The 12,099-nt window shown below is 41.7% G+C and overlaps 1 protein-coding gene across 3 annotated transcripts in view; it reads left to right on the top strand.

Moving 5' to 3' along the window:
• The first annotated feature begins 4,884 nt into the window (after nt 1–4,884).
• KIF3A (kinesin family member 3A) overlaps nt 4,885–12,099 on the top strand; it is a 47,616-nt gene continuing 40,401 nt past the window's right edge. For all 3 annotated transcript variants that reach the window (XM_033096560.1, XM_033096559.1, XM_033096558.1), the window contains exons 1-2: nt 4,885–5,042; nt 7,815–8,088. In XM_033096560.1, coding sequence (XP_032952451.1) covers nt 5,037–5,042; nt 7,815–8,088 — 280 coding nt within the window. In that variant the 5' untranslated portion in view covers nt 4,885–5,036. The remainder of the gene's footprint in view (nt 5,043–7,814; nt 8,089–12,099) is intronic.

The raw sequence follows: 12,099 nt of genomic DNA, 5'->3' as shown, positions 1-12,099 counted from the left end.
GCGCCGGATCCCAGGTCTGGAGCGCGGCGGGGCCCGGCTTTTTATAACCCTGCGCCCGGGCCTGGCGGCTGGGCCGGCCCGGGGCGGGGCGGGCGGCCTCGGCGGGCCCACCCCAGCCTTCCCCCGAGCTACCCTCGGCTCCCGCCCGCCCCTCCTTGACACATGCTCCTGGGGGACGCAGCAGGACAGGGCGCGCAGGTGGCTGAGGGACCCCTCTACCTGACTCCCACCCCGCGCCCGCCAACTGAGCGCCTCTTTCCCAACCGAAGCCCGCGCCGCATGCTCAGAGTTCCCAGCCCTGGATGGGGCAGCTGGTGACTACGCCAGCCCTGGAGGACACTCGGCCACAGACCCTGCCTCTTTCCTCAATCAGGCAAGCTGGGGATGGAATTCCTGACTTGCAGTGTGATCTCGTGCATGTGACTTGACCTCCCAGAGTCTCTTACCTCTTCTCTAAAAAGAGCGATAATATCTCCCTCACAAAGTTTATTCACGCATATATTTTTTCATTCAGCAGTTATTTCTTGAAGGCCTGCAATGTCTTAGGCGCTGGGACATAACTGAATAAAATACGGAACTTACATCCTAGTCAGGAAAGACAGACAATAAACATGAGTAGAAAACACGCAAATCCCACAATTCCACTTCTAAGTAGATGCCCAACAGAAATACACATGTGTGCACCAAAAGATGCTTACTAAAGTTCAGAGCAGTGCTACTGGTAATAGCTCGAACCTGAATACAACCCAAATGTCCATCAATAGTTGAATGAGACAAATTGTGTTATAGTCACACAATGATAATAGCTATACAATGAAATAGTATTCATCCATAAAAAGTAAAGAATTGTTGATATACGAGGTCGGGCAATTAAGTTCATAAACTCATCCTAGAAAAAGGTTAACATTACTGAATATCACTATGGTCACCTTTGAAGTCCTCCCCTTGGGAAGCTATGCACCCATGCCAGTGCCTGGTCCACCCTTCAAAGCAATTTTGAAATTCTTTTTCTGGAATGGCCATCAGAGCTGTTGTATTACCCTTGATGTCCTGAATATCACCAAAATGTCTTCCTTTCAATATTTCCTTTATCTTCGGGAAAAGAAAGAAGTCATTGGGGGGGTCCAGATCAGGTAGGTAGAAGAGGGTCTTCCAATACAGTTATTTGTTTGCTGGCTAAAAACTCCCAGTGCATTGTCGTGATGCAAGAGTCATGAATTGTGGGTGAAAAGTTCAGGTTGTCTAACTTTTTCACACAGCCTTTTCAGCACTTCCAAATGGTAAATTTGGTTAACTGTCCAGTTGGCACATATTCATAATGAATAACCCCTCTGATATCAAAAAAGGTTAGCAACATCGTTGCAACAATTTCCTGAACTTAATTGTCTGACCTCGTATGCTACAATAGGGATGAAGTGTGAAAACATTCAAAGAGATAGAGTTTATTTATAAAAGGACTATATTGTATAGAATTCCCTTATATGAAATGTCCAGAATAGGCAAATCTATATATAGAGAAAGCAGATTGGTGGTTGCCTAAGGCTGGGAGGTTGGCAAGGGGACCAGGGCAAGAGGGAGTCACAGCTATGATTTTGAGTTTCTTTTTTTTTCTTTTCTTTTTTTTTAATTGGGTTGTTTGTGGGTTTTTTTGGAGTTGAGTTGAGTGAGTTTTTGTTTGTTTTTTTAATAGGGGAAGGGGAACAGGACTTTATTGGGGAACAGTGTGTACTTCCAGGCCTTTTTTCCAAGTCAAGTTGTTGTCCTTTCAATCTTAGTTGTGGAAGGCGCAGCTCAGTTCCAGGTCCAGTTGTCGTTTTCTAGTTGCAGGGGGCACAGCCCACCATCCCTTGCGGGAGTCGAACTGGCAACCTTGTGGTTGAGAGCCCACTGGCCCATGTGGGAATTGAACCGGCAGCCTTTGGAGTTAGGAGCATGGAGCTCTAACCGCCTGAGCCACCGGGCCGGCCCCGATTTTGAGTTTCTTTTGTGGATGATGAAAATGTTTAAAATTGATTGTGGTTATGGTTGCACAACTCTGTATATATAGTAAAAAACATGGAGTTGTAAAATTTATATTGGTGAATTGTATATGTGATTATATCTCAGTAAAGTTGGGTATATATGGATATCTATAATCTATATCATATATATCATATGCCAGATAGTGATAAGTACTATGGAGAAATATAAGGTAGGAAGGGGAGATAAGAAGACGGGTTGAAGGTTGGAATTTTAAATAGATCATGGTTGGACTCAGCGAGAAGGTGATGTGTAGAACAAAGACATTCTGAAAGACGTGAGGGAATTAAGCAGATATCTAGGTAAAGAATTTTCCAGGGCCTCGGTTTGGATCTTGGCTTTGTCACTGCCTATATGTATGACTTTGGACAAGTTATTTAATGGCTTTGTGCCTCAGTTTCTTTATCTGTAAAATAGTCCTATTTTCTGTAGGACTAAGAAAGGTCGATTTAAGAAATGTCTAAAAATCTAGAGAATTTGTATGTGTTTATTTGAGCCAAACTGATGACAATTGCCGGGAAGCAAAATCTCAACGGATTAAGAAGATGCTCTGAAGAATGGTAGTTTTGCAGCTTATTTTATATATTTAGAATAAAAGGAGGAGATGTAAGGAGGGTTACATGGAATCCATTGGTAATAGATTGTGGGGTTGGAGAAAACAAAGCAGGGAAATCTCTGAGATTGGATAAAAGTAAAACAGAGAGACACATACTTCTTTTGTATGGAGTAGATGATAGCTAATAATTAACATTTACAGCACATAGAGATGGCATTTGGCAAACAAGTTAACAATGAAGGGTTCTGTGGTCTCGTGCTCTGGTGCGGTCGGTTGTGCTTTAAGGGGTCCAGAAAAAGGGATTATTCTGACATTGCAAGTGTATGTTATCTTAGATGCAAAAAGACAATAGACAGGCTCACTTAAGGTAAAGATTGACCTTTGTCAAGAAAGCTACAGACCCAGGGTATGACTACCTTGCATGACTCACTTTTAATTAGGAATTTCTATGTTCAGATGATCCTATGTGGTTAATTTCAGTCTCTGAGTTTGTAAGGCCCTCCTCTGAGCTTGTCAGGTTTAGTATGTGGTCACTTTCTCAACCACACTATGAAAATGACTAATAGTACTTATTTCAAAAAGTTATGTGAAGAGGCGGCCAGTTAGCTCAGTTGGTTAGAGCGTGTGCTTTTTTCGGTTTTCCCCCCTTCTTCGGCGTTCCCCCACCCCACTCTGGTTCAAGCCAGTTGTTTCCCAGTCTAGTTGTGTAGGACACAGCTCCCTGGCCCATGCTGGTATTATGAGCCTTGCGCTCTCCCTGGCTGAGGCAGTCAGTTTCCAGCCGTGGGTGGGCAGCCCATGGCAGCTCTCGCCAGCTGTGGGCCGCTCATCCTGGCCACCCAGCCATTGCTGGAAGCACACCCACCTCTGGCTGCTCACTGCAGCCCAGCTCTAGGGGGAGCTGTTGTTCACAATCTTAGCTGTAGAGGGCGCAGCTCACTGGCCTATGTGGGAATGGAACAAGCGACCTAGGAGACCTAGCCGGCCCAGAGCAGTGCTCTTAACAAGGTTGCTTCTTCCATTCCCACATGGGATGGTGCGCTGCGTACCCCGCAACTAGATTGAAGGACAACTATTTGACTTGGAGCTGATGGGTCCTGGAAAAAACACAGTTACCAAAACAAAACAAAAAAGTTATGTGAATTAAATTAATTTTTAAAGAGTAAAGTAATTAGAACAGTACACTGGCACTAAATAAAATGCTGTATAGTTATTTTTATTAACTGTTGCTGCAAGCACAAAAGCCCTTGCATGCTAGATAGAAGCATGTCAATTGAATCAAGGAGACTAGATGAGGCAAGAGGGAAGGTGGTAGGAAATGGGGAGAGGGCTTGTGACTTTTACTCTATGAGATGGAAAATCATTTGGAAGATTTTGGACAGGGAAAAGACACTATCTGATTCATGTTTTAACATCGTCACTCTGGCTCCTGTGTTGAAAACACGGGAGACTAAGAGGGGAGAAGGAGGCACCCAAGGAAAGCAGTTCTGAGCCGCTTCAGGTGAGAGATGGTGGTAGTGGTAAGAAGTGGTCAGATTCTGGGTGTACTTTGAAGATAGAATCACAAGCTCTATTGAAAGGTTAGATATCGAGTAAGAGAGAAACAGACCATGGTATTGCGCAGAGCAATTGTCAGAATTCAGGTTACATTTAGTGTGATGAATGAAGTCTGAGAAGGAGCCTTTTAAAAAAATATTTGGTGGGGGCAAGGGAGTAGGTGTGGGGGGGTGGGACTCAATCTTTCAATTTTGTACATGATGAACTTGAAATGCTTATTACACATCCAAGCCAAGTGGTGTTCAGGAGAGAGGTTCGGATAAGAAAGACAACAGATCATTCGTTCTTCCACAGAGATTTATTGCAAACCTATCCAGGTCCTATTCTAGGCCTTATTATAGGTTCTGAAGATACTCTGTGAGAATACCTACGTAGCTCCTCACGACCTCACCTTCTAATGGTGAGACAGGTCATAAACAAGTCAGCAATCAAGTGCAGTAATGTATGTAAAGTCTTTAGCTCTCCACATGAGGCACAATGTGCAATTGCTATTGTTTTTAATATTCGGAGTATTGCAAGCACTGAAAAATGGGGCTTGCGATCTAGGACGCCTCTTCCTCCCAACCAGTGGCAGCCAGGTATGCCAGCCCAGATGCGGGCCTCTTTTAGCGCAGCGGAATGGCAGCATTGCGCACGCGCGGCCTCAGCCCGGCGTCCTAGGAGACGGACTCGGAAAGCCTCCGCGCAGGCGTAATTCAAGGGGCAGAGGAAACCGGAGGCCCGGGAAGGGGCGGGGCGAGGTCGGAGTGCGCCTGCGCACAGCGCGCTCTCGCTCTGAGGAGCCGCAGTCTCGAGAGCGCCAAGGCGGTGTTTCGGGAATCCCTGGCTAACCTCTCTCGCGAACCCCGCGTCATTGGATTGCACACTGGGAGCGGCCGACCGCCGGGCACAGGAGAGAGCCACGATGCCGGTGAGGAGAGTCGCTCAGCTGCTGTGGTTCCTCATCTCAGCACCCCGCTCCGGGGGCGCGGCCGTTGCCATGGAGGCGCGGAGCAGGCGGGCAGCCGGGGTGGGGCGGGGCAGGGCCAGGCCCTGCGACGGGTGCAGTTGGGGAGCCTGGCGGGTAGGCCTGGGGCCCGCAGGGGTCCAGACGGCCCTGGGAGGTGCCTGGGATAGGCCCTGCTGTCTTCGTCGCTGCTGCATCACGCAGGGCCTGCGTTGCTTGACATAAAGGCGCTGTGCCAGAGGATGCGCTCTCGCTCCCAGCCCTGCGGGCTGGGTTGGGCGTCTGGGAGCGGCCCCAGGGGGTCGGCTTTGGATGTTCCGCTCCCCGTAGGGTCTCCACGCAAGGGAGCCAAGCTCCGGAAGGCAGCAAAGAGAGGGGTGGCCTCTACTCCAGGCCCCTGCCTCGAGCTGTCATTTCTCTTGTGGCACTTTAGCTTACAGTGCAAGAATGTAACCCGTAGGTGTCTTTGTGTGTGAGGGAATGGGTGGTGGTATGTTTGTCTTGTAGGGTTTCAGATTGTTATCGTGCACCTCGCATGGGGGCGTCGTCAGCCCAGTAGGGTCATGGGCAACACTTGAGCCATGGCCAGTTATTTGCTGGTTATGAGGCCTCGGATAATTATTTAATCTTTCCGGGACTTTAGTTCCCGTATAATTAAACTTTTCTCATGGGGCTTTTATCAGGATGGAATAAGATACTGCTCAGGAGAACTGAAGGGCACTGCTTGACATTTAGCATTAAATGCTCCATATTTGTTCTTTGTCATTGCTTTCAAGTTATCAATGTGTTCAACAAATACTGGGCACCAACCACGAGTTAGGCACTGGAGATACAAGATTGAGCAAAACCAGCCTGGTTCTTCAATTTGTGAAGAGAGACGTGTACCTTCTTGGACAGGGGTGAAAACCATACATGTTTATAGAGACAAGACACTTAACATTAATGAAGTGATTGGGTGGCATACAATATATAGAAGTAGATATTCTAATGAATTGTAATGTATTACCATGTAGGACTGCTGGCCTACAGATGTCAGATCATCTGTTGTTGTTTTTTTAAGAGAATCCAGAACTTAGTATTTTTGTGAAGTTTTTCAATTTTAGCAAATCATTCAAAAGATTTTTAAATACTACGAACCAAACAAAAGACATTTGTGGGCTGAATTCAGCCCCTTGACTACCTGGTGTAGACAAAGAAAAAGACAGACATTAATCAAATAATGAGCAATCTAAGCGGAATTGTAACCAGATGTAGAAGAAGCTTGACAAGAGTGCTCTCAGGGCCCATACAGGCACACCTCATTTTATTGCGCTTCGTTTTTATTGCTCTTCACAGGGCTTTTTTTTTTTTTTTTTAACAAATGGAAGGCAAGACCTTCCACCAGCAAAAAGATTACAACTCTCTCTATTGCAGTACTCACTTTATTGCTGTTGTCTGGAACTGAACCCGCAATATCTCCGAGGTATGCCTGTATAAGGATTTTACCCTTTTGTCCCTTCCCTTTACTCAGAGAAGTCTGCCCAGATGAAGTGGTAGGTTGAGACCTACAGTATAAGTGAAGAAGAGACTGGGGAATGTTCTAGGCAGATGGAACAGCACATAAAAACTGCTGTGGTAAGAAGGAGCATGGTGACAAGAAAAGGCCTAAAAGAAAGCCAGTGTGGCTATGGCTAAGAAAACCAAGCCGGGTAACTTGTGAAATGAGACTGGAGTAAACATGGGCCAGAGCCAGATCTTACAGGTTACCGTAAGGATTTTGATTTTTATCCTAAGATCTGTGGGAAAACATTGAAGAGTTTTAAGTAGGCGAGTGACATGATTAGATTTATGTTGAAGCTGACTGCCATGTAGAGAACCAACATCTAATTAGATGCAGGAATGTGGTTAGGAGTCTTTCATAATTCAAGGTGAGATAATGGTGACTTAGGAGCAAGGTGATGAAAGTAGAGAGAAGAGAAGTGTATTGATATAATCTATTCCTTGTCAACGACAGTGGCTTGTAGTTGTTTCTCTAATGCTTAGAAGAGTATCTGAAACAGTGGGAATTGAACAAGTATCTGTTCAACTAAACTGTTGAACTTCTTCACTTCAATAATAAGATTGCACTTTAACATAGATTCTTAATCATAAAATTTCAGAAATTGAAACTTTCCATACACAAATATTCTTAAGGTTAGAGCCATACTAAAACATTTTTCTCTGTCTGCTATTGGACTTTCTTTTCTGTCTTTCATTTATTGTTGCCTTCTATAAAGGAGATAGACTATATATAGACATAGGATAAAAAATGTTTTATTAATTCATTACAGAAAAGAAACCTAAAAGTCTCAGGGGAGCACAGGACCTACTATTATATTCTTGATTAAAGTTGTTAACCATGTTAACATTTGTTTTCCTACCGATGGGAAACACAGGAAGTCAGGGAGTTCTATGCAGGATGACAGTCTGTGATATACTGGTTCATTTTCTGCTTGACTAGCATTTACTGTACATGTAAATTAGATTTTTCTCTCCTTCATTTGTGTTGTAAAAGAAACATTTCCTTTTTATATTCCCTAACAAGCTTTTTCCATATATCTGTAAGATCTTTAATTGCATTTAACAAGTATTTATGGAATGCTTTAATACGTGCAAGGCACTGAGATGGTAAAGTAGCCTTTTTCAAGTTTTAAATTTTGTCTGTTGCAGGTATAAGTAAATGTTCTTTTCATTATTGGTAAATATTTTCTCCACCAGATCAATAAATCAGAGAAGCCGGAGAGCTGTGACAACGTGAAGGTGGTGGTTAGGTGTCGGCCCCTCAATGAGAGGGAGAAATCAATGTGCTACAAACAGGCTGTCAGTGTGGATGAGATGAGGGGAACTATCACTGTGCATAAGACTGATTCTTCCAATGAACCTCCAAAGACATTTACTTTTGATACTGTTTTTGGACCAGAGAGTAAACAGCTTGATGTTTATAACTTAACGGCAAGACCTATTATTGATTCTGTGCTTGAAGGCTACAATGGTGAGTACTTTGTATAGTTCACTTTTTTTAAACAACTTGATCGAGGTATTAGAACCCCATAAATTCACCCCTCATAATTTTACAGTTTGATGAATTGTAAATACATACAGAAGGTGCCAAAAAGATGTATACACATTTTAAGAAAGGAAAAAACTGTATAAGAATTGTAATACTCAGTATATACTGATAACAAAAGATAAATACAACTCATGTGTATACATTTTTCTGGCACCCCTGGTACAGCTGTGAAACCATCATCACAATCCAATTTTGTCACCCTCAGAAAGTTCCCTCTGTCCATTTGTACCTTCAGGCAACCATCGACCTGCTTTTCAGTCTATAGTTTTGCCTTCCTTCGAAATTTCAAGTAAATCAAATCATGTACTATTTTGTCTGTTTTATCTGTTTTATTCAGCATAATGTTTTTGAGGGTCATCCACGTTGTTGCACGTATCGGTAGTTTGTTCCTTTTTATTGCTGAGTTGTATTTCATTGTGTACCACCTTTTGTGATCTTTGATGGAAATCTGAATTGTTCCAGTTTTTTGTCTATCATAAATAATGTTGCTATGAGCATTCTTTTATAAGTCTTTGTGCAGGTACATTTTAAAGTTTCTCTTCGGTAGGTACCTAGGAGTGGAATTACTGGGTCATATGGTTAATATATATTTATCTTTTGAGGAAATGGCCAAAAACTTTTCCAAAGTGGTGACTGTACTACTTTTTTCCCCTGCCAACAAGGTTATGAGGGTTCCAGTGTCTTCACATTCTTTTTTCTTTTTTTTTTAAATTGGGGAATATTGGGGAACAGTGTGTTTTTCCAGGATGTCAAGTCATTTTTCAATCTAGTTGTGGGGGGCACAGCTCAGCTCCAAGTCAAGTCGTTGTTTTCAAACTAGTTGAGAGCGCAGCTCACTGGCCCATGTGGGACTCGAACCAGCAACGTTGGTGTTAATGAGCACCACGCTTCAATCACTGAGCAAACCAGCCACCCACCAGAGGCTCAGCTCCAAGCTCAATTCGTTGTTTTCTATCTAGTTGTGGGGGGGTGCAGTTCACTAGCCCATATGGGAATCGAACTGGCAACCTTACTAAGAGCTGGCACTCTAACCAACTGAGCCATCCTCCTGCCACCTTCACATTCTTGCCAACGTTTAGATTACCAGTCTTTTTAATTATAGCCATTCTGGAGGCTCTGTAGTGGTATCTCCTTGTCTTGTATTTTCCCCAATGACTAACAATGTTGAACGTCTATTGTGCAGTTGACCCTCAAACAGTGCAAGGGTGAGGAGCGCCGACTTCCTGCGCAGTCGAAAATCCTCATATAACTATTTATTAGCCATTTATTAGCCGTTTTAGATTGGTAAAATATCTCTTAAAATATTTCACCCATTTTTAATTTGGTTTTCTGTTTTATTATTGAGTTGGGCTCTTTGTATATTCTGGATTCAAATCCTTCATCAGATATGTGATTTGAAAATATTTTCTCCAGTCTGTGGCTTCTCTTTTCATTTTCTAATGATGTTTTTTGAAGAGAAAATGTTTCAAGTTTTGATTTAAGTCCAGTTTATCAATTTTTTTATCATTATGCTTTTGGTGACATAGCTAAGGAATTTTTGCCAAACCCAAGACTACAAAGATTTTCTAAGCTTTTATCTAGAAGTTGTAAACATTTTAGGTCTTATATTTAGATCTGTGATCCATTCTGAGTTATTTTCTATATATGGTATGAGATAAGGGCCTACGTTCTTTTTTTTTTTTTTCCCTTCTTGCCTATGGATATCCTGTTGTTCCTGCACCATTTATTGAGAAGACTGTCCTTTCCCTATTGAATTAATTTGGCACTTTTGTTAAAAATCAACTGATCACAAATGTGTGGGTTATTTCTGGATTGTCTATTCTATGTCCTGTTTTGATTACTGTAGCATTAAATATGTTTTGAAATTACGTAGTATATATCTTCTAAATTTGTTATTCTTCTTCAAAATTGTTTTGGCTTTTCTAGGTCCTTTGCATTTTACACATAAATTTTAGGATTTCACCTTGTCAATTTCCACACACACAAAAAAAAACCCTACTGGGATTATATTATTATTCTGACAACACAGAATTTTCCAATCTTCCAATTGGAAATGTGTTAGTTTCCAAATATTTTGACATTTTCTAGAAATTTTTGTTACTGATTTCTAATTTAATTCAATTTTAGTGAGAGCACATACTGTGTATGACTTGGATCTTTTATTTTATTGAGACTTGTATGGCCCTGAATGTGGTTTACCATTATTAAAAATGTTGTGCATATACTTGAAAAGGATGTGTATTTTGCTGTTGTTGGATGGAGTGTTCTATAAATGTCCATTAGGTCAATTTGTTTGATAGTATTCTTCAAATCTTCTATGTACTTAATTATTTTCTACTTGGTCTATCAGTTATTAAGAGAGGGGTATTGAATTCTCGGACTGTATTTTTATATTTGCCTATTCCTGTCAGTTGTGTCAGTTTTGGCTTTATGTATTTTGAAATCATGTGAGTAGATACATAAACGCTTAGGACTTTTATGTCTTCTTGATGAATTAACCTCTTTTTCATTATGAAATTGCCCTCTTTATCCCTGGTGATATTATTTACTGTGAAACCTACTTTGATATTGATATAGACATTCTAGTTTTTTTTTTTTTTTTTTTTTTTCTCTTAAATAACAGGTATTTATTCTCTTGTGAGACTAGAGGCTGGAAACTAGTCCGAGATCGAGGTGTAGGCAGGCTTGGTTCCTGCTGGGGGCTGTGAGGGCGAATCTGTTTCATGCCTCTGTCCTTGCTTCTGGTGGTTTGCTGGAAGTCTTTGGTGTTTCTTGGCTTGAAGACACATCATCCTTATCTCTATCTTCATCTTTGCATAGTGTTCTCCTTGTGTCCAGCTTTCTTTTGATTAGTGTTAACATGGTGTGTCTTGTTCCCATTCTCTTACTTTTTACCTGTTTGTGTTTTTATATTGAAAGTGCATTTCTAGTAGGTAATTGTGCTGGAGGTCACTTAGATCACCCAAGGTTCGATGATTGCTAGGAGGATTCACAGGATTCCAGGGACTAAGCATATAGTGGTACTTAGGGCTATGGTTTATTATACCAAAAAAAAGATACCAAAAAAGGGGGAAAAAACCAGTAGAGGGAAAAGGTGCGTGGGGTGAAATCTTGAGAAAATCAGATATAAGCTTCCAAGAGTCCACTAGTGGGCACATGGCATGCACTTGATTCTTCTAACGCTGAGTGTGACAATACGTGTGAAAGGTCAGGGAAGCTCTTAGAGACTCAGTGCCTGAGGTTTTTATTGGTGGCTGCTCATGTAGGCACCCTGGGCCTAACACATGCCAAGATCCCAGAGCTCAGAAGAAGGAACGCATATGTTGAGCATAAACCACCTTGTTTATACAAACAGTTTGGGCACAGTGAGCCACTTATCTGTTAGAGATTGGTGGGAACCCTCCCTAAATCCAAATTCCCAGGTGCCAGCCAAAGGCCAACCTTGACAGGTCTGCTGTGTTAGCTCTTTTTTGCATAGCAGCATATTTAGTTGGTCATGTTTTTTTTAATCCATTATTGCTATCTCTGCTTCTTCATTGGGGTATTGCGATCATTTACATTTAAAGGGATTATAGGGTTAGGTATAAATCTGTCATCTTGCTATTTGTTTTCTCTTTGTTCCATTCTTTATTCTCCTTTTCCACTTCTTTTGGATTAATCGAGTATATTTATTATTCCATTCTATTTTCTCTTGGCTTATTGCAATACATCTTTGTTTTGTTTTAGTGGTCGCTTTAAGGTTTATAGTATAAATTTTTAATATTTCACAGTTTACCTTTAAGTGATATAACTCTAAGTATAATATAAACATTTTATACTATACTTCCATTTCTCTCCTCCCAAGCTTTGTGCTATACATTTTACTTCTACATGTTATAAACACTAAACCATATTGTTATTATTTTTGTTTAAGCTGTCAGTTATCTTTTAAAG

Source organism: Rhinolophus ferrumequinum, chromosome 24 (genome assembly GCF_004115265.2).
Source record: "Rhinolophus ferrumequinum isolate MPI-CBG mRhiFer1 chromosome 24, mRhiFer1_v1.p, whole genome shotgun sequence".
Taxonomy (NCBI): domain Eukaryota; kingdom Metazoa; phylum Chordata; class Mammalia; order Chiroptera; family Rhinolophidae; genus Rhinolophus; species Rhinolophus ferrumequinum.
Note: the sequence above shows the minus strand (reverse complement) of the source record. Positions and strands in the feature narration are given on the sequence as shown.